The 23,715-nt window shown below is 42.2% G+C and overlaps 1 protein-coding gene across 1 annotated transcript in view; it reads left to right on the plus strand.

The window, feature by feature from the left end:
* LOC120527838 (WD repeat-containing protein 49-like) overlaps nucleotides 1-16,941 on the plus strand; it is a 68,956-nt gene extending 52,015 nt beyond the window's left edge. The window contains exons 14-19 of the mRNA XM_039751714.1: nucleotides 2,965-3,106; nucleotides 5,286-5,325; nucleotides 6,807-6,895; nucleotides 10,100-10,278; nucleotides 12,018-12,088; nucleotides 14,868-16,941. Coding sequence (XP_039607648.1) covers nucleotides 2,965-3,106; nucleotides 5,286-5,325; nucleotides 6,807-6,895; nucleotides 10,100-10,278; nucleotides 12,018-12,088; nucleotides 14,868-15,030 — 684 coding nt within the window. The 3' untranslated portion in view covers nucleotides 15,031-16,941. The remainder of the gene's footprint in view (nucleotides 1-2,964; nucleotides 3,107-5,285; nucleotides 5,326-6,806; nucleotides 6,896-10,099; nucleotides 10,279-12,017; nucleotides 12,089-14,867) is intronic.
* The last annotated feature ends 6,774 nt before the right edge of the window (nucleotides 16,942-23,715 follow it).

Consider the following 23,715-nt stretch of genomic DNA (forward strand, 5'->3'; position numbering starts at 1 on the left):
CCTAAGCCTGGAGATGGTGTTTGCTGAACAGTGCCTGGTGGTTGGGTGACATACATACATACATAGCTTAGTGAGATTGAATCCATTGAAACCACTTAACCACCCACAAAAGTAAAGATGGTGTCAGGTGCAGTGCATGTTGGGTGACAGGCAGAGAGATCCAGATACTGTAGTCTGTAGCCCATGTATTAATAAATTATATTCTACATCAGCATGAAACTGATGGAAGTGCCATTCTGTAAGAGCAACGGAAAGCATTAGATAAGTAAATGGTGTGAATGCCATTACTATCTGTGTCCAATTCTAGGTTTACTGCTTTATAGAGAATGCTGCCAGGATAAGCTCCCACACCCTGCAACCCTATATTAGAAATACACTACATAGTTTAGAAAATGAATGGACAAATGAATATTTAAGCTTCATCTAAGGCAATGATACTTTTACTGCCAAGTAGGGTTAATGATGAAATAGCTTTGGCTGTGAAAATAATTACTACAATAAAAAGTGTAGTTTTGAGCGTGTTTATTATGTAGTCACTATTTTCCATATTACAGAATATACTACAATACTGCTTACTGCATTTCATTCATTCATTTTCACTTAGCTTGTTCTGATGAAGATTGTGGTGGCAGCGCACTGAGCTGGTCGGACCAGGCCTTCCTATCCCCAGTAACTCCTTCCACTCCCTTCTGGGGTATGCTCGGAGCCTAGGCCAGACAAGTGAAATGATTTCTCCAGGGTATCCTGGATGTTTTCTCCTTGGGTTATCCGTAGACGTTAGAGGGGACACCATAAAAATTCCACGTGCAAAAGTTCGCTGATGACACTGCTATTGTGGGCTGCATTAGGAGTGGGCAGGAGGAGGAGTATAGGAAACTAATCAAGGACTTTGTTAAATGGTGCGACTCAAACCACTTACACCTTAACACCAGCAAGACCAAGGAGCTGGTGGTGGATTTTAGGAGGCCCAGGCCCCTCATGGACCCTGTGATCATCAGAGGTGACTGTGTGCAGAGGGTGCATACCTATAAATATCTGGGAGTGCAGCTGGATGACAAATTGGACTGGACTGCCAATACTGATGCTCTATGTAAGAAAGCTCAGAGCAGAATATACTTTCTGAGAAGGTTGGCATCCTTCAACATCTGCAGTAAGATGCTGCAGATGTTCTACCAGACAGTTGTGGCGAGTGCCCTCTTCTACGCGGTGGTGTGCTGGGGTGGCAGCATAAAGATGAAAGACGCCTCACGCCTGGAAAAACTTGTTAAGAAGGCAGGCTCTATTGTAGGATTAAAGTTGGACAGTTTAACATCTGTGGCAGAGCGACGGGCACTAAAGCAAACTCCTGTCAATCATGAAGAATCCACTGCATCCACTTAACAGTGTCATCTCCAGACAGAGGAGTAGCTTCAGTGACAGACTTTTGTCACTGTCCTGTTCCACTGACAGACTAAAGTGATCGTTCCTCCCCAACACTATGCGACTCTTCAATTCCACCCGGGGGAGTAAATGCGAACATTAATTTTATTTTAATTCTTTTCATTTTTATTACTATTTAATTTAATATTGTTTCTTTGTATCAGTATACTGCTGCTGGATTATGTGAATTTCCCCTTGGGATTAATAAAGTATCTATTGTAAAAGGCGCTATATAGCGCCCGACCCGGCACAGACCACGCAGAGGCAACGTGTACAAAACACACAGGCTTTTATTAGTTTTCTTCAGCTGTGTGACACGTCTTCCCCGTGCCACACAGCCCAAACACAGTCCCAAAAGTACAAAGCCACAAACTCACTTCTCCACCTTCTCTTCCACCACTCCTCCGCAAGCTTAGTCCTCCTCCTCCCAACCCTGGCTCTCTGAGTGGTGGTGGCTGGGGCCTTTTATAGCCCACCGGAAGCATTCCAGGTGATTAACCACCTGGTCCTAATTGAACTTCCGGGTGGGGCTGAAAACTCGTCCAGCCAGGCTGTGGGAAGCAGGCAGCTCCCCCTAGCAGCCATGCTGGGCCCCAACCAAGCTGTGGAGGACTCCATCTCCCATGGAGCCCTGCGGGCGGTTGGGGAATCATCGTCGGCCAGGGAGGCTGCCACCAAGCGTCCCGGGGGAGGTATTGGACTGCCCATGGCGAATCCCCCGGGACAGAAGCAGCAGGGGCGTCCCTGCCGGGCATGGGACCCGGCTGTCCGTCACACTATCTATCTATCTATCTATCTATCTATCTATCTATAACTATATGCTGAAACCATTGTGAACGGAACCCGGGCACAGACAGGCAGACATGTTGTTTTTCCACCAACCACACGTTTATTTACAATATTTACACAATTTTTAAGTGCCACACAAACCCCACGAAGTCCTGGCCACTCAATGTCCTCTTCTTCGTCCTGCCTCCACCCGACTCCAGCCTCGAATGAAGGGAGGCGGCCCCTTTTATCTCATCCCGGATGAGCTCCAGGTGTTTCCCGGCATTCCTCCTTGGACACGCCCCAGTGTGGCGGAAGTGCCGGCTGTTCTCCCGGAAGCTCTCCGGGTGTCTCTTCTTCTCTTCCCCCCAGCACTTCCTGGTGTGGCGGAAGTGCTGAGGTCCAGGGTCCCCAAGGCATTGGGGCGCCCCCTGGCGGTGACCATGGGTCCCTACAGGGTTGGACTTCCAAGCCCTCTACCCGTGGCCCCCAAAGCAACCAGGATGGCGGCCCCCACATGATCCAGGGTGGGCGTAGACCCTCTTCCGGTCCCTCAAGGCGTCCCAGCCGGGTCGTTGCCCCTGGCATCCCTGACACCATGTAAGGTGGAGAAGCAGTGGTCCTACCCTGAAGTTCTCCCGATTTGCTGAGCTCAACACCCTGTTATAGACAGTGAGCTTACCAACCCTTTGTAGAAACCTCATCTTTGTAAAACTGTTTTGTTAGAAATAATAAGACATAAGCTTAAACATGAATGTTTTGTCTTTCTCTTTGTAGCCTTCTATCAGCACCACCATCACTGATTTGGCTTTGGGAAAAGATGACTCCCTTCTACTTGCCTCTGACCAGCTGGGTTTTGTGCATGTGTGGGATATTGCACAGTTTGCACAACAAAATGTAGAAACAACAGCTCCTCCACGTAAGAATAATAAAGGAAAATAAAAATATCAGTAATATTACTTTTCCTTCGCGTCATTTGGTATTGTCGAAATAATTAATTATTAGATCTTTTGTACATTAAAAGCATATGTCTAGTGTCAGGCAGAGTGGCAAAAAATCAGCTAAGATTGTGCTTCACAACACATGGATTCTCATCCAGATCCTTTCTAGCCTGTGCGCCATTTTTTTCCATGGAGGGTTGGCAGGAGGTTTGTAGACCTCCCTGTTAACAGGAAGCAGTTAATGGTCCAAAGGAAAAAAGACCTTTGACAATATGTGCATTTTAAAGGAAGCAATAATAATGAGGACATTCAGTGACTTCCAGCCAACCTCAAATTGGAAGTAGCGAGACAATATTGGGTTTTTAAGGCAGAAATATGGGTGAGTTGACCCCTTAAGTGTAACAGACAGCTCAGGACACCAAAGCTTCCAAATAGAGTAGTAGCCCAGTGTCCTTATAGCAAAAATAGGGCAGGCTGTGGTCCCAGAAGTGATTCATGGCCATGTATCCCTGGCAAGTAGATTTAAACAGGATCACGGCTGGAAGTCTTTAAGTCTGGACCTGAAATAAGACTGGATTAAGAGATGGAAAGGGTTTGGAGGGAATAATAGATGCTACCTTAGAGGGCAAACTGACGAGCCATATTGTTCAGTAGCCAGGGAGCAATGTTTTTGTATATAAGCCCAAGGAACAGAGGGGTTGTTTAGCTCAGGCATGGACATAACCAGATAACCGCAATCTCAAACTTTATTATCCAGTTTTAAGAGCCTAACTCAACAGCAATAGGTGTAAGGCAGGAACCAAACCTGAATGGAGAGCCAGTCTTTTGCAGGACTTGCTGACCCACTGACCAACATTGGGCCAGGTTAGTCTGATCTGTTAACTTCACATGCACCACTCTGAGAAAAACCCCAGAGAGCCATAGAGAAAATTCACACGGATACTAACCATTTGTCAAATTTGAAACCTTCACTTTACTACGTCAGGTCAGTTTGGGGCTCATGCACTGGTACAGTGCAGCAACCACCACATGCCAAAACATCTCGAGATCCCAGTTGTCATCCCCTCAAGCAGACAAATGGTCCAGTCCCAGTCTGTGGAAATGACTTTCTATCTGCCGCAGCCAGGTGTTACGTGGGTGTCCCCTTGGCCTGGATCACCCTCAGGGAATCACGCTACCTGATTGTTGTGCCATAACCGATGCTCCCTCATTTGGGACTCTGTGAGCAACCGCTCATTTGACACAAACTCCAGCAGTACCCAAGGATTCTCAAAAGAGACACAGTACCAAAGGAACCCAGTCTTTGTCTCAGGTCACGGGATAGTGGTCATGTCTCAAAACTATATAAAAAAACATGAAGCACCGGCACTCTGATGACTTAGACCTTTGTCCTTTTGAAAAGACATTGAGAGTGCCACACCCCCCTTTCCAGCGACCTCAAGACCCCCCGTACTCTATCAATCCATCTATTAGCTTCATAGGTACAGTCACTAGAGCCATGAATGTAAGTAAACCTCTCGACTTAGTCGACACTCTCTCCGCAGGCAAACACACTACTATGCAACCCTTTTAAATTGCTGCAGGCATTTAAATCCAAAATAACTACAGTATATATTATAACTATATATATTAATGCTAAATATGTGACAATCCCAACCATTGACTAATGCCGGAGCCTTAGAAATTGTCTCGAGATTGTGACAGCAACACACAATCTAAGAGAAGGAAAGTAAATTGAACCTTCTGACCAAAGCCTGACCTTTTAATGGGAAAAATGCAGGGTTTTTTTCTTTTCATGGTGTATGTATTTAACGGCAGCATGGTGGCGCAGTGGGTAGCACAGCTGCCTCGCAGTCAGGAGACCTGGGTTCGCTTCCCGGGTCCTCCCTGTGTGGAGTTTGCATGTTCTCCCTGTGCCTACGTGGGTTTCCTCCAGGTGGCCCTGTATTTAGGATATAGCGGGTTGGCGGATGGATGGATGGATGTATTCAACTATTTAACTAGCAGGCTAAATGAAAGAGACCCCAAAGACACAAAAGATTTTGGTATTTCTTTTGCATCTAAGCTTTCAAATTGAAAAACTGTAGAGGTCAAGTAATTTAATATACAGAATGTGTTGACAAAGTTTCACACATCTTTCTATTTATGTTTTAACAGTACTACACAGTTGGAAGGCCCACCCAGTTAGCATTACAAGGTAAGTGTTTTGAAAAAGCATAAAAATGAGGCACAGAACAGTTGTGTTAAAAGATATTGGAAATGTGTGTGTCAATATCCATTACACAACTTCTACTTGGAGAGGTATTACATTTGACAACATGAGTTGTTGATTTTGTTACCAGATTAAATGAATTGAAATCACAGGGGATGACAAATTACACGACCACATGACGACTTTCCAGCACAGTTTCATCCTTCCAAAGTATTGCAAGCACAGCCCTTTTAATGTTGCCTGACAGAGCTGGTGCTGAGAGTTCAGATGCAATTTTGGCCCTTTTTTACTTTTTATCTTTCTGCTGTAGTCTGTAAAATGTGCAAAATCAGACAGATAAGACTTTCTTGTCTTTGCATTTGTTCTTCGTCTTTGCTGAATTATATGCATACTTCCAGCTGAGTGCTCACAGAGCCTGTCCCTATGACTTTAAACAAAATCTAAGTTACGGACTAGTCTAACTGAGTCACTGGGGATATTAGAGAACACAACCAGATGCCACGGAAGCACGCCGAGACTGTTAAGTTTGCAAGTGAAAATTTCTGGAAATGCATCTTCTTCATGGTTTCACTATTAGTTTCTTAACACATGATTCCGTTTTTTGGAAACATTTCAAAAAGTGACAAAAGATGCCTGGTGTCCTAACCCAGGTATGTTCCTGGCTTTTATTTCATTCCTGGCTAGTACTTGGATGTGAGACCATTCTGGAAAAAGCTTGGGTTGCTGCTGGAATAGGCTTTGGTTGGGCCAGCAGGAGACACTTACCCTGTGGTATGAGTGGGCATCCCAATGTCCCAGTGCAGTAACGTTGACACTGTGCTGCAAAAATGGCACCATCCTTTGGATGAGACATAAAACCGAGTTCCTGACTCTTTGTGATCATAAAAGATCCCTGGGCATCTTTCATAAAGAGTAGGGTGTTTCCCAATGTCCCATTACGTCTTGGTCATCCTGACCTCCTAGTCATCCCCTGTATTTAATTAACTGACTATCTATCTCTCCAATTCATCACCTAATAACTATTGTGAGGTGGACATTCCGCCATGAAATGAGTGCCGTCACACCAACCAGGTGGATGCTGCACACTGGTCATGGTTGATGTGGCTCCCCTCTCCCTATGTAAAGGGTTCTGAGCGTCTTGAAAAGCGCTATATACATGCAATGTCTTCTTCTTGTATCCCCTTAAGCTAGCATAGACTCAGACTTATTGAGATGATCATGTTTGGAAATTAATGGACGAGAGGAGCAAAATAAGGGAATTAAGATTGACATTTTTAAAAACCAGAGCAAACGTTTTTACTCTGCAATCGTAAAATATAGTAACGGTATTACAAGGAATAAGCGTTTTTGATAAATGGATGGATGTACAGTAATTCATAGAATTTTTGTTAGGAAGTCCAATCTGAAATGTGTGAACTTTACAAAGGCCTGACCCAGTAAATGTGAACTTGCTTTTCCTACAACAGTGTTGAGTTTGTTCCGGAACAGCTGCTCATTTTAACATCATCTCGTGACTGTCTGCTGAGACTGTGGACCTGCAAGGGGACTCTGATTGGTAAGTTTCAGGGCTATCAGGATAATCAGTCCTTGTTCCATGCAAAAGAGAAAGTCTGCTTTATGAAGGCTATTTGTTGCAAGGATTTCACTGTACGCTATGACTTCAACTACTACCAAAGGTTCATCAGATTCATTTTGGTATGGATGGCACTTGGAAGAGAGTGTGATTGTCTCCTCCGTTACATGATGGGTTACATTTTGTACCTCCTGCTGTATTACTACTCCAGTGCTTTCTTTTGAGGGTACATGGTGCACGTTCAAGTGTGTGGATTCCTCACACAGGGCAGCACATGTTTTCATTTCATGTACAACTTTGCAAAATCAGATAAAAGTAAGACTGGAACCAATATGCCAATATTGGAGCCAAAGTTAAATTCGCAGACTATTTTGCTTTACTGTTTTTAACAAGATAAAAATGTCCAGTGTACCAGGGATCAGAAAATCAAAGTGCTACTGCTCTTCTTACTAGGTGGTGGTTAACCACAGTATATCCTTGTAGGATTGCACTTCAGGCCGTGTTCACTCCATTTTTAGTGCAGGTTTTCTTGTACACTCCAAAGATAATCATATTCATTTGATCAATTAAAACAGGCTGCAGATGAACTTCCTTCAAGGGCCTACAGCATATCTGTGCATCCACTATATGTATATTAGGGCCACTTCTCTACATTCATCAATCCATAGCACTAACATGGGGCAAAGTCTGACTAAATGTAGCATTTTGTAATAATAAGGATATAATTCAGGGGGACGGGGTGATTAAACTGCTTGGTTCAAGTCACTATAATGTAATACAAGTCGCTGGGTTTTATCTGAGCACAAATGCACAGACTAAAACCGTTAAGTTTAACTTCCATCCATCCATTTTCCAACCCACTTAATCCAAACACAGGGTCTCGGGGGTCTGCTGGAGCCAACACAGGGCACAAGGCAGGAAACAATCCCGGGCAGGGCGCCAGCCCACCGCTGTAAGTTTAACTTTGGTAGGGCTAATTTTGAACAGATATGGCAAAGTATCAAATGGATAAATTGGGATAAGCTTTTAAGTGTAGAACAGTTAAGAAGCAGTGGAGCAGGTTTAGAAATGTTTTACATATGAAGCAGAACTGATTCACCCCAAAATTTGGAATTAGTAAAATATTTACAAAATCTCCACATTGGGGAAATAAGGTGATAAAAAGAAGCTACAAAGGAAAAAAAAAAAACAGCTGTATAAGGTATATTAGACTAAGAACTCCAAAGTGAATTGTGGGGCATATGAGAACATGAGGGCAACCAAAAAGAAGGATATTAGGGAAGCCATAAGACTGTTAGTCAGGAATATAGCAGATAAGGTGAAAGATGACTCAAAGAGTTTGAGTAGTAAAAGAACAGTCAAGGAGGAGGTGAAGTGCATCAGGAATAGTAAAGGGAATTTAAAAAAACACAGACAGTGAAATTGTGGACACTGTAAAGTTTAATTTTTCTGAGGTCTTCACATGTGAGCAAGTAGACAACCTCCCTGTGGTAAAAGGCATACTGTGGATGGAGGTACTGAGTAATTAGGAAATTGTAGAGGGAGAAAGAAGCACTGATCAAATGAAATAGACTGAAATCAAGCAAATCACAACAAACCAGGACCTGATAATGTCTATTCTTGAACTCTTGAGGAGGTGAGTGAGTACATACGTATATAAACCCCTGACACATATTTTTGGGAAGTCACTGTGCACTGGGGAAATTCTGAAGGCCTGGAAAATAACACATTTTATCCAGTTATTTAAAATGGGTGATCAGGCTGATCCAAGTAACTTTAGTAAATGTAACATTCATCACAGGTAAATTAATGAAAGGAACTGTTAAGAAAAAGAACGTGGAGTACTTCCTCAGAAGAGGAGTATTAGCAAAAAAAGTCAACATGGGCTCCAATAAGGAAGGTCGTGTTTTACTCACATGTTGGAATTCTGTGAGGGAGCAACAAAAGGATGAGATCAAAGTGGTGTATATGATATCATGTATCTTGACTTTCAGAAAGCGTTTACAAAGGGGCTACATGAGAGGTTTGGGATCAAACTAAAAGAAGTGGGAATTCAGCATGTAGTGTGCAGATGTGTGCAAAATGAGCTCAGCCACAGAAGGCAGATGGTTTAGGAGCGAGGAACCCAATTAGAACTGGCTGATGTTCCACAAAGGTCAGTGCTAGGGCCGCTGTTATTTTTAATGTATATAACAAAATTTGGATAGGAATATAAATCACAAGCTGGTTAAGTTTGCAGATGATACCATTGCAAAATAATCTGGAATCCGTTGGATTACTACAGAGAGACTCAGACAGCATAGGAAGTAAAAATGTTATGTTTGAATACACAATGGGGAGTCTGAAAATTGAAATTACACCTTATGAAAGTGATTTAGGAGTTGTAGTGGACTCTACATTATCAACTGCCAGGCAGTGTTCAGAGGCTATTAGGAGGGCTAACAGAATTATAACAGGTTAGGTTATAAAACACAAGTCGAAGGAGGTTATGCTCAAGTTTTACAATGCACTGGTAATCATCTGGAGTACTGTGTACTCTTTGGGTCTCCAGGCTACAAAAAGGACACAGCAACTTTGGAAAAAGTCCAGAGAAGAGCAACTAGGCTCAGGGATGCAAGGGGTGAATTATAAGGAAAGCTTAAGAGAGACGAGTCTCTTCAGTTTAAGCAAAAGAAGATTAACTGGTGATATGAGTGAAGTGTTCAAAATTCTGAAAAGAGTAAGTACAGTGGATGGAGACGGTTAATGCAATGAATTCAACAAGAACACTGGAATACAGTTTGAAACTTGTTAAGGGTAAATGAGAAAGTTTTTTTCTTCACACAGAGAACAAGATACATGGAATAAGTTACCAAGTAATGGTAGTCAATTGAACTTTAGGGGCCTTCAAAACTCAACTTGATATCATTTTAGAAGAATTAAGTGGATATCTAATGTTCTGATATATTTAAGTCACTTGGAGCCAAAGTCTATATACTAGCAGCACTGGGCTAAACGAAGATGAATGACAGTCCATCATGGAGCTCACTCATTAATACAACCATACAGAGTCAGTTTAGAGTCACGACTTCAACAGTCATGTATTTGGTGTATGTGAGCTGTGAGACTTCAGCACTAACCATGGTAACACCATCCTGCCCTTCCTTAGTCTCAGCAGCTGCTTTCTCGTGATTCATCTCTCCACAGGAACCTTTGGTGTGAGTAATCCCTGGGATGTAAAAGAGCAGTCAACATGGAAGCAGGATCTTCCAACTGAACTGAAAAGTGGCACAGAAGATCATTTGCCTGACATGCAGCCAGCTTATGGTTTGGGGTCCGAAGTCACTGGCAGTTATGCAGATTTCAGCGACACAGACACAAATCAGGTACTGCACCATACTCACCAAAGCAGGGAGGAAGAATCATAATTTATTATACTTCATTTCCTGGAATTTGAAGAATATAAAATAAGTTTTAATGGAAACAGTCTGTACAGCCCAGCATTTTTGACTTACACCCTTATTTATCTGTTGAGCAATGCATTGCCTATGCTGCCATCACTAGGCAGAGCATCACCCCAAGAACACGCTGATGCACACATGGATTCATTTTAGGTACACCAGTTCAAATTCCCACACACATTTAGGATGGAGAAAAGAACTGTTGTACCAAGAGAAAGACCACAATGGAAAAGTACCCAGGACACTGGAGACACTAGAGATGTAAGGCGGTGCATTACCCATCATGCCAATGACAATCAAATGAGAACCACTTCTCTTTTCTAATGATTATATATGATATGTGGCCTATAGGGGGCATCTCACAACACTAAACACTTGACATAACTACTCTGGAGACAGTCCTGGGTTCAAACAACCCTTTTATTTGAAGAGACCCCTTTTCAACAGGCACAATGCAAATCTTTCTCTTCTTCACCCTCTAGTCCAAGTGAGCTTTGTCCGACTTCACTCCCAACTGACAAATCTAGCTGATGTTGAGGGGAATCTTTAAAGCTGGACACTGGAGTACTTCTGTTACAGTAATATTGACTCCAAAAAGCACTTCTGGGTCAAACGGAACCTCTTGAGAACAAGAGAGCCCACCCTAGGCCGCACCGATGGACTTCAGTAGGGCTGCCTCTTGGAACTACATCTCCCATGCAGCCATGTGGTTGTTCAGATAGAAGAACCATTAGAGGAATAATGCTACCCAGTATACTGGGGGAACACACATCCTTGAGAGCCCTTGTCCCACTCACTGTTCATTTGTTATGATGACCTCCTGGCCAGGTAAGATTACACCATCATACCCAGCCAGGATGCCAGTCCATCCACACTTTCAATTGCAATATATCTTTTCTCAGTGGCCACTGTATTAGGTATATTCATCTGCTCTGCTGTGATATATGGGGATAGATATTCCAATCCCATTAAAACTACAATTCTAAAAGCCCGCTGGTAACATCAGCATGTTACTTAGGACACATTGTGCTGACGCCCTCCTCTAAGGCACCTTACAAAATGAAAGCACAGCACAGTTGATTAAACATGATTTTGTTAAAGATGGAGCCCAAGCTGAGCAAGTGATATGCTTAGGGCCACACAGTTAGCTGAAGGTGGACATTGAACTGGTAATCTTCCCACTACACACAGCAAAATCACCAATATTAATGAGGAGAGAAAGGACCCATGTATACACTTAAACCGTTAATTTAACGCTAGTGTAATTTTACTGTGCAGTTCCAAAATGACGTACCCTAACAAGCTGAATCCATCTCACAGACATGCGTTACATCTCCGATTGGCTCCAGTGCTTGACGGTCAGTAGAGCTGCAGGCGTCTGAATTTATAGCGCTAGTGGTGGCTTGTGGCTGACCTGCACAGTTTGATCCAGCAAAACGGAAAATGGAGCAGAAGAGGCTGGGCTGCATCGGCTCTGTCCGCCGAGATGGTCCATTAATGTCACTTCTTTACTGTTGTATTTGGAAAGCTTTTGGTGACCAAACACAATACTATCTAGCAGCCTACTCAGGATTTCATTTCATGTTTTTTAATATTCTGATATCCTAGTAGAAATCCCTTGTTATTTAACAACGTTTCAAAGTCTGACCTCATTTTTTTTGTAGCAGCTGCTTGTCTCCTACAGCAGTGACCTGAATATTGCAGAGGAGGTGCAGAAGTATCAGTCTTTTCCCAGGTATTTTCCTTTTTTTAAACTGGTTAACTTATAATAATTAGTCTCTTATACAGTTATTACAGAAATACTGGACTTCTTTTTATCAACTTTGAAGTTTAATTTGAACTGTTTATTTATGAATTCATTTTAATCTAGGGAGCAGCATGCTGGCTGGTGATTTGATTCTCAGCCTAATCATGGACTTTGCTTTCACGTTCTCCACATGCCCAGTTTTTTTTCTGGATTTTAGGGCATTTTGTGTGTTTAGTTTATTCCAATGTCCTTTATCTGCTGAATTCACTTATTCAGTGGGCATGGCATGGGTAGGCACAGTCAAGTTACCTCAGGAATAAAATGTGTTGCCAAATATTTTCCTTACTATACCTTCAAATTATGGAATTTCAAAGAGTATTCCGCATATCCAGTGGTAACTAGGAGGTCCTGTTACTTCTCAGTGTTGGCTGAGCACTAACATGTTACGCTGGTGTTATGGAATATGTGATGAATCAGTAATGGAGAATAGGGATGGGATGTTTGACACTAGATCAGCAAAAGTTTTGTCACTTTTGTGAAGTGAATGCGACAAAGCTTGTAGCAAATTCCCATTACCACGTAACTGATGACATGGAAAGAAACAAGCCATATTGAAACAGTTTTGAACGTTTTGCGCTATCACACATGCTATTATACAAGGGTCATTTGACAAGTCTGGTAAATTGCAATGAGATGGCACCACAATTCATTGGGTGATGTCAGGGCTAGCATAAGACACTCTTCAGACTACAGCAGGCCAAACTTCAGCCAGAAGTGATGCTTTGGTTTACTTTTGGGAAACTACGGTTCGTATTTTATACAGAAATAGTTTTGAATTAAACAGAAAGACTGGAATTGGAGAACACAATGAAGAATGTGGCACCCTGTTATTACAGAATAAGGTAAATGCTCTGCTATTCTTCTGAAGTGGAAATTAAAGCCCATCACCATCCAATACAACGTCCCATTTATTTTGCCCCATTTCACAAAGACGTTCCCTACAAAATGTTGATTTACTTTGCCCCTTAGTACTATTATTCCTGCCTCAAAAAGCTCTGCCACAGGTTCACTGCAATAATGGGTGGGGGGTCTGTCCTTATATAGACAGAACATCCTCAAATTAACTTTACCACCGTCACCCGATTGCTGCTTATGAGAATCATATTCTTTATCTTCTCCCAGTGATTGAACGTTTCATTTTGTGACGAGTGACCTCTTCTCAAATGAATGTAAAGATTTGATGTCATCTGTCTGTTTGGTGTACCCACTTGACTGGAGAAAGCGGTTCTCTGCACAGCCGATTGGCTAATGAAAAGTGTCCCAAGTTGACTCTGGAAACGCTGAAACTTTCAGCACAGGGTGTTGTAGTAGCAGGCAGCCCAGCAGTGCAAAATGTAACCTAGTGCAGCTTCTAACTGTGTTCAACAATCAAAATGGACTTATTTGATAAAACATAAGTATCCACTTTCAAGTAAGTTTATGAATCTTATTTTTTGCTGGTAAAAAAAGCCACATCCATAGTGGGTGAAACGCCAAAGTCCTTTCAGAGTCATGGGGGTCTGGAGAGTCCAGCGTCATGCACACTTAGTCATACTGGGCCCATTAGGCAAACCTGCAGGATCGGCCTTCTGCAGTGGCTGCCCCGAAACTCTGGAATGGCTTCCCTTTATGTGTCAGAACTGCCTCTACGGCCCTGACATTCTCAGGAGATATAGAATAATGTTTTTTGGGTGGTGTCGCTTTGTTGCCGTTTTTGTTTTTATTCCTTAGGTTTTAGAGCTTTTTGTTTAGTGCCCTTGTATTTTACAGTCTTATCGTGTCTTTTATACTACAGTATTTATTTTGTTTACTCTGTACAGCACATTGGTGTAGCTGTTTCTTCTTCTTTTGGCTGCTCCCGTTAGGGGTCGCCACAGCGGATCATCTTCTTCCATATCTTTCTGTCCTCTGCATCTTGTTCTGTTACACCCATCACCTGCATGTCCCCTCTCACCACATCCATAAACCTCCTCTTAGGCCTTCCTCTTTTCCTCTTACCTGGCAGCTCTAACCTTAACATCCTATTCCCAATATACTCAGTATCTCTCCTCTGCACATTAACAAATTAACGCAATCTCGCCTCTCTGACTTTGTCTCCCAACCGTCCAACTTGAGCTGACCCTCTAATGTACTCATTTCTAATCCTATCCATCCTCGTCACACCCAGTGCAAATCTTAGCTCTTTTACCTCCAGCTCTGTCTCCTGCTTTCTGGTCAATGTCACTGTCTCCAACCCATATAACATAGCTGGTCTCACTACTGTCCTGTAGACCTTCCCTTTCACTCTTGTTGATATCTGTCTGTCACAAATTACTCCTGACAGTCTTCTCCACCCATTCCACCCTGCCTGCACTCTCTTTTTCACCTCTCTTCCACACTCCCCATTACTCTGTACTGTTGATCCCAAGTATTTAAACTCATCCACCTTCACCAACTCTACTCCCTGCATCCTCACCATTCCATTGACCTCCTCTCATTCACACACATGTATTCTGTCCTGTTCCTACTTGCTGTTATTAATATGCTTTATAAATAAATTTGTATTAGAAAGACACTTGCACCTCATGTGTGGGAGTAAATGAGAGCTGAAATGACATGAGTTCCCCACATGGACTGATGTAAAGTTGTGTAAAGTTTCAGCTCGAGGCTGTAGCTGCCTGTAGATTTGTAGTGGGAAAGTGGACGGGATGCCTGTATACATTTTTCATGTTTTTCATTTCATTTTCAGAGTCCACCGCAACCAGCTGAAACAAATTACAATACCCCATGTATGTGGAAGAATGATGACCTACCACTCTTTGAGCTGCTATGAGCTGGCAGATGTCCGCCGGACTATTCAGAAACCTAACCCTGCTGCTGAGCTCAATGATCCTTATGATTTTTCTTTCTAAACTGGCCCACCATATTCTCGTTCATAAGTACTAATGTTTGTAGAAAAAAAGTGAGAAACACAAGCCTGCGGTGAAGCACTTCTGCCTACTCCATGGCATGTCTGTCTTTAATCCAACCACCTGTGGGCTCATATTATCACGAAACTGAATGTCACATTCTGAACTCAGCAATAGCGATCTGAAAATGTTGCGAGATGAGTGAGAGTGTAAATATCCACCAGTGCGAGATACTGTCAAGAATGGAGATGATGGAGTAGTTTCAGGTTGATTAAACAGAAGATGAAGATGGAGCGCGGCACAGGAAAACGGCTCCTATCTCACACACACTCCTTGAAAGTCAAGTGTTTTTCACAGTGTAGTCCGCTGTCTATAACCAGAATGCTACATTTTGTTTCCAAAAGGGGTAACCTTTTATGGAACATGGGACCATAATTTATGTGCTACTGTGTCCCACCTTGCAGGGTCACCACAATGAAGACACTGACTACGCATAAGCCAAAAAAAACAAAAAAACCAACAAACAGCTAAACTCACAAATATGTTTACATGGCCTTTTGGTGAACACGTGTGTTCATTTTGTCTGTGTATTTCAAGATCTTTGCTACTAACTACCCTGAAGAACCTCATTTCCTCCTTGTCCTTCTCCAATGACATCTCCAGATGAACTATTTCAATCAATGTCATGTAATAGCTTTACATTTACTGATTATCCCTTTCACATTTGCTGAGTATGACATTAGATTTTACATTTTGAATGCATTCTCTTGTCCTTGCAATTTTGTTTCTGAATCCTGCATCAGAGTGGGCTTGATCAGTCAATGGTGACGTACCGCTCTTTGAATTTCCAGGAGCAGACAGTCAATATTACAGTAAGTGTCCACATCTCAGGATGAATGTGTGCTGGGTAGCGTGGGAGGAACACCTCGAGCAAATTCTGAACTACAGACAATATTGAAAAATTATCAGTCAAACTAAACCTGAGACCACTCCTCTAAGTGTTTGTGAGCTTGCAAAACTTAACATATGAAAATTCCATTGTTTTATGTTATAGATTTGTTAGAGGTCAGTTACTAGAAAGCCTGCAAAATTTGAACAAAAGTCTGTTGAGGCATAAAGAGCTCCAACTCATTTATTTAATATAGTAGAGTGGATCCAGAAAGCCTTCTGACCCCTTCATTTTTCGGCACACTTTATAGTGTTGTAGATTTAGTTTTAAATGGACACTCAATAACCCTTAAGGACAACATGAAAACACGTTTTCAGAAAAGCTTGCAAATTTATTAAAAATCCAAAATGGAAATCTGTTATTTCTAGAAGTATTCTGACCCTTTGCAACAGCACTCCAGATTGTGGCCTGGTGTATCCTGTTTGCATTAATTATCGTTGAGACGTGCCTAGAACTCAATTGGAGTCCACATGTGGCCAGCTGAATTGGACATCGTTTAGAAAGGCAGACACCTGTATACACAAGGTTCCACAATTCATACTGCATGTCAGATCAAACCAAGCCCTGCAGTCCAAGGAACTCTCTGTAGATCTTGTAGATCTCCACCATCTATCATGGCAAGGAAATAAAACTATTTCTAAAGCATTGAGTGTTCCTTGGAGGACACTGGCCACAATAATTGTGGAATGGAAGACGTCTGGAACCACCAAGACTCTTCCTAGAGTTAGGTCCTAGGGTCTTGGTCAGAGTACTGATCTAAAACCCCATGGTCACTCGTAACAGAATTTCTTTGCTGAGATTTGAGAACCTGTTGGAAGAACAAACCATCTCAGCAGCACTCCATCGGTTAGGCATTTATGGCTGAGTGACTAGACTGAAGCTATACTTGGGTGAAAGGCATTTAAAGGACTTCAAGAGCACGAGGAAAAAGATTCTCTGGTCTGATGAGACAAAATTTGAACTCTTTGGGCAGAACTCCAACCACTATGTTTGGCAAACTCCAGGCAAGGCTCATCACCTGCCTAATACCATACCTACAGTGAAGTATCATGATGGCAGCATTGTGCCAAGGAGTGCTACATGATTAATGTTGTTGTAAATGTATTTTGTGCTGAGTCCCATCTTTCATCATGTTGTCCTGTGTACATGGTCTGTGTGTCTATGTAAATATGCTCCCTGGAAACAAAAGGGGAAGGATAACACTGTGGAACTGTGGTCCTGCATGATAACTGGGCCTGTCAATCCCATCACCTGCATCCAATCATTTGCTATTTAAACTGAAAAAAAAAACAAAAAACATCCTGTTCTACTAGACCAGAAAGCACAGATCCAAATCATTCTCACCTTTGTCTACCTGCCACTTTCAATGCCCATCAACAACATCTTTGCACACCAGAACTCCGGGGTTCTGGATTACGCCACGTACCGAGGATAAGCACAATGAGACCGTTTCTTGTTGTTTGGGGAGAAGAGCAAGCCATCATTTTCATCCGTGTAATTTCCGTAGGACAATTATAGCTGGACCAGATTCACAAACATTATCCATTTTTTATTAAATCTTCTGGACCTTTACGTCTGTTTCGTACTTTCTGTGTCTTATTGAGTTTGTGTTCAGTGTGGGGTCAAGGGAGGGTTTGTATTGTATATTAACTTTGTGCTGCACTTTTTCATTTTATTATTATTTTCCATCTGATACTTTTGGGGTTGAATGTTATGTTGGGTTGGAGATATATATATATATATATTATTTGGAGTTTGTTCATTTCTTTTTCTATCAATATTTACTCACTTTATTATTTTACATACTGTTCATTTTTTGCCTTATTTTTGATCGTTGATTGGGGGCAGTTTATTTGTAAGAAGTACAGTTTGTCGGGTCGAACGTCCTAAACTTGTCAGGACACGGGTCTTGGTGGTGTAGCTGCCGGTTTTGGAGAGTGAGTCGGCCGTTACAGTGCTATGGGGGGCTGCTCAGCAGCAGGGACAGGGAGTCTGGTCAGAACTGAGGAAAGGATAAATGCAGCCAAAGCCCCAGAGTGCACTCAGACTGGAGAAAAGGCTCACCTTTCAGCATAACAATGACCCAAATCCTATAGCCAAGACAACCCTGGAGTAGCTTTTCTCCAGTTGGTGGCCAGATTGGAACTCCAGCTATTGTAATAATCCTCACATTGTTCTAGTGTGGTGCTGAAGTGTCACCCGCTGCACTCGGGTCCCAATCCAGGTGGGTCATTGTGAACCCACCGTGTGTATGTATTTCTATATTATGTAAAGAATGAGTACGTTTCGAGCATAAACAGGTGAAGCAGAAGGTGGTACCGGAGCGGGTGACCTTGTTGCCTTACATCCAACTCTTTTAATGGAAATTTTAATCTTCTTTATTCCCACTTGTCATTTTCCTGCCGATGCTAATTAGGCCAACAATTCTGTGGGAGGCAACAGTCTAGCATGCCTGAAAAAAAAAAATGGAATGTACAAATGCAGTTTAATAATCAGCATTAACCATGTGTCTAGGACATTCCTGCATTAGTAATGCTTTGTCATCTTTTGGTTGACCTCCAAGAAACTCTTCAGGTACTAACAATAGAGACGGGCATTTGAACAGAGCACTGCAGAAGCAAAGACTTCCATATTGAACGTACTAATATGCATAGTATGATGTTCGTCATGATGATGGATTTCCTACTGTTCCATTTCTGTTTACTCTTCATTGTCTACCGGAAATGATTTATTAAGCAGTGGCTGAGGTGGTGAAGAGTTTGGGAACACAGCATTGGAGGTTCAACAAGAGGTAGCCATCTTCTCATTGATTTTATTTTCTCTTGTTCATTGTAAGCAGTGATCAAAACTGTCTCAAATTTGATTTTATGAGGATGCTAACTACGAAATATATGCAAGTGATTTTAACAAAAGTTTAGCTAGGACTAAAGTCTAACTTGGCCCATACTGTATGTTGGACTCAAGTAGATTCCTAATTTTTTTTGTCCGGGTTCAGCCTAGTCTTCGTTTCAGCAAACTTTCCAGGCATTCATGACAGGATTTTCTGGAAATAATTTATTGTGAGATGCTTTGAGCAAGACATCTGACATGTGCGTTATGTGAGACGAGTGAATTGAGATTTCTTCATGGATTTTGGTAGATGATGATATTGCCTTCTGTTGTCCATAAAAACACAACATATACATTTTCCTATGCCATTACTACAAACAACCTGGAGTAAGCAGACAAAAAATTGTCATTTTTGGCTTGCGTATGCCTTAACTCTTTCACAGCGAATGTTGACTTTTGTCAAAAGGAGGGGTTGACAGTGGTAATCAATGGTAAATGGTGACAAAACCCACAGTTATGTTTTAGTTGGACTCTCTTTGCTAGAAGGAAAGTTCACTTTGATGGGTCGATGAGATTCCCTGTGGTCACGTGAGTAGCAAGAAGCAATCAACAGCAAAAATGGCATCGACATCTGGTGAGAGAGCGCAGCGAATGCGTAAAGCGAAATACTCCATGGACGACGTTTTGCATATTATAGCTGAATTGCACTCTGATTTGTCGGACTCCAATTTTGATACAAGTGATTGAAAACAAACATGAGGTACCAGCATCAGCTGAGTGCGGTGCTGAACAGGTTCACATAGCTGATGTGTCTATGGCAACGTTCACCTGGTAGGACCACCACTTACAATGACGAGGTACAGAGCGGATTGTGATGCCACTGCTGCCTCCCCAAACCCGACAACAGCCTGGCAGCCAACCTGCCAAGCATTCCTACCAAACCGGCAGCCACAGCATGCAGCAACAGAAATTTTATGTTGATTTCTGCGTCAAACTGTTACTTTGTGTGCCTTTCAGAAAACTGTGTTTTTTTGGAAAACTATTCAGCCCTCAAAGAGTTAAAACAGACCACAAGTGGCATGAACTAAACCACCATTACATCTGAAGGGATATATACCATCGGGTACCATGACTGAAACATCTTGTTTTTCAATGCCCATCATGGTGCTGACAGGATGTTCTCGAAGAACATGGCCCCCATTACTTGTAAACATGGAGATTTCTTATTCCACTGCTTTTAAGTCTGCTCTTAATAAAAGTGCCTGCTCAGACTGAACAGAAATGTACAATTCATCAACTGCTGCATCTGCATTTAGCATTGGGCCTCTACCTAACCGTGGCCCAGAAGTCTGCATTTACATCCATCTCTGCTCTTAACAGGTGAGCCTCCCCCCTTTTAGTTTCATGCCAACATCACTTTTGAGCCCATTCCTTGTAAAATATTAGCAAATTATCACGTCTTCATCACCAAAGCTCCTGCTGCAGGTATCTCAATGGTCAGCTTGGTTTTTTGTCTTCCAGTCACATTACAGAAATAATCTGTCCTGCATCCCAACACATGGCACTCAGTTTCTGGTAATATGGAATTAGGAATCACATCTAGATTTAATAAGAATGTTATTTTTAAATGTAACAATTCAATATTTATGCATTTCATAAACCAGCTTGTGGTGGCACAGTAGTTGGTGCTGTTATTTCTCCTCCCAGCCTGGTCTCTGTGTGGAATGTTCACATATATCAAATGGCACCTGGAGTGTGAACTGCCTCCCGACACCATCCTTACTGGCGGATTATATTAAAGAAGCTGGGTGCCGTTTGTGAAACTTAATTAAATTACCACATTTATTTCTAAAGCCTAATTTTTGTTTGCCATGAAGGGGCTGGGAAGTACTTTTAGAAGGGGTTTGTTGCTTTATTTTGCACCTGTCCAGAAGCAAAGGTACATTGTGAGTGAAAAGTGAGCGCGCTCCTCCAAGCACCTGAGGGTGAGTGAAGTGGCACCAGTGGCAAAGCAAGGGCAAGGCAGAAGAGCAATAGGACATTAAGTAAAGAATTAGATGTTAATAATAAATAAGCAAGGCAAGGAAGTAAAGGGCTACTAGTTAAGTCAAGGAGCACTGGCGCTAGAAGAAAGATGAGGGTAAAGAGCACATTTAAAAAGGAGAGCATTTGAGCAGTTGCAGTATTGATAGTTGTGTTGGGTTAGAAAAAGGGAAGCAGCAAAGACAAGAGTTTCTTGCTTTAGGGACACAGACTGCGCTTAAGGAAAAATCCAGAAAGACAGCAGCTGGAAAAATCCAGAAGGACAGCAGCTGGCAGGTTTAAGTGTGACAGTGACAAGAACAGCACAGAGTGGTGGTAGTGTAAAGATCTTTAACAGTAATAACAGAGAAGACCATTAGGGATTATATAGATGCTCCAGTTAGTTCGATTCACGATTCATTTTTATATTTAATTTTAAAAGGCTTAACTGTTACCCAAATAAATTTTATTTAGGAGGTCAGTGCAATATGTATCCTGTATTACAATTGACTTTTATTGGGCAGCTTTGCCAAAGTCTGCTTCCACGGTTCTTAAATCTGTGGGAGATGCCATCTATTTCAGTAAGGTCACTGCACTCCATGAAGAGGTGGTTAGCCGAAGCCAGGGGTGGGCAAAGTGAGTCCTGGAGGGCCGCAGTGGCTGCAGGTTTTTGTTCCAACCCAATTGCTTAATAAGAAGTACTTATTGCTCAAGTAACACTTCTGCTTCATTGTTGTTGGCTCACTGGTTAAGATTTTGAACCCTTATAGCTTATTTTAGTCTTAAACAGCTGTATTCTTGGTTTTTATTACCCCTTATTAGCAATCAGATGCAAAAAACAAAATAACTCAGCATTTCTTCATTTAGCTAGTTTCCATTTACACCTGTGTCTATTGATTGTGCATTATTTGGTTTAATTAAATAGAAAAAAGTGAAGAACTGAGAATTACTCATCTGTTAGTCTTTGGATGATATCCATAGAAAGGAAAAAAAATCTAGGATATGAGAATTACCTGACATGGCAGAGTTAAAGCACCAACAAGCGATGAAATTAAATTATTAACAAAGATTGTTTATTAATTAAGCAACTGGGTTGGAACAAAAACCTGCAGCCACTGCTGCCCTCCAGGACTGACTTTGCCCACCCCTGGCATAAGCTCTAGTCAGTGGCAGATCCTGCCCAGCTGTCCTTGAAGGTTTAGTGTGGCCCAGAAGGAGACTCCACATCAGCAAGGTAGGAACAGGAGGGTCACTATCAGATGGAAGCGCAAGGAAACAGGTGCTCACTAGCTAGAGTGTATCAACCCCAGAGCTGAAGAGGTCCAATCATTTTTAGGATCTTTTGGAGATGGACGATGGTTCTGATAACTCTTAGTTAATAGGTATGGATGAGTAGCCCCAATTGGTCACCTTAAAACCAGTCTTCACAACGACACAAGTATTGATAGTGTGGGACTTTACCAGTAGGGGGGGATTGAGAAACAGGTTTGCACAAGAAACAGAGTCTTGTACCATGCTTTACCTTTTGGGTACTCACATAAGAGTCCTCCCTGGAAGGGTGGATCCAGCTGTCATTGTCCATGTTGCAGCAAATGCCATACGCAAGGGCAGGCAGTCAGCTCTACAATACAAATTTAGAGAGTTAGGTGCTAAGATTAGAAGAAGAATTAAAAGGCAGTTTTCTCCTAAGTTCTGTCTGTGCTACACACAAGTCCAGTAAGAGTAAGGAGATCAGAAGGTTTATTGCATGGCAGAAATCTTGGTGAAGGACAGAAGGGCACAGGTTTATGGGGCATTAGGACTCCTTCTGGGATAGATGGGAGCTGTTCCACTGTGACACGTTATATCTGAACAAAAGGGAAGGCGTATGAGTAGGTAGGCTGAGGACGGTTTAAACTAGGGAACAGCAATGTGATATCAAATACGGAGTAACACAGTAACTTGGTTTCTAGCTCAAAGTAGAAGTGCCATAGCTTAGTAATTTATACATTAAAAATGTCTTAACAGTAGGAGTATTAAGAATAAAATTAATGAGTTGGAATTATATGCAGCTGCACATACTTTGATATAACGAGAATTAACATAAACCTGGTTAAATAACAGAGGAGTATAATGTAGATGTGTACATGTTATGTAGGAGAGACGGGCAAAACCGAGTAGATGGAGGAGTCGCCATTTATGTTAAACAGTTTAAATGTAAAGCATCTTCAAATAGATGGTTAAATGTAAAGCATCTTCAAATAGATGGTGAACCACAGCTTAGAGAACATGTCTGGATTCAACTAGACTGCTTTAGGGACAGAGATCTCATATATAGGGTTTGCTACAGACCCCCTAATGCAGACAACAGTTCAAATGCAACCCATTTTAATAATATTAAAATTCCTATTATAGTCAAGGGCGGCACGGTGGCGCAGTGGATAGTGCTGCTGCCTCACAGTTAGGAGACCCGGGTTCACTTCCTGAGTCCTCCCTGTGTGGAGTTCTCCCTGTACCTGCGTGGGTTTCCTCTCACAGTCCAAAGACATGCAGGTTAGGTGCATTGGCAATTCTAAATTGTCCCGTGTGTGTGCCCTGCAGTGGGATGGCACCCTACCCAGCGTTTTTTCCTGCTTTGTGCCCTGTGCTGGCTGGGATTAGCTCCAACAGACTCCCGTGACCCTGTAGTTAGGATATAGCGGGATGGATATTATAGTCATGGGGCACTTCAATTATCCAAATATTAACAGGGCTACCCTTACAAACAGCAGTGCAGAAGATCTGGAGTTTGTTTTTTTTTAAACATAATCAACAACTCTTTTTTCAACACAGTATTTTAAAAGCAGCCAACAGATGGAGGGTCTGTCAAGATGTAGTATTCTGTAATGATCAGGACCGTATTCAATAGG

The sequence above is a fragment of the Polypterus senegalus genome, chromosome 4 (genome assembly GCF_016835505.1).
Source record: "Polypterus senegalus isolate Bchr_013 chromosome 4, ASM1683550v1, whole genome shotgun sequence".
Lineage (NCBI taxonomy): Eukaryota > Metazoa > Chordata > Cladistia > Polypteriformes > Polypteridae > Polypterus > Polypterus senegalus.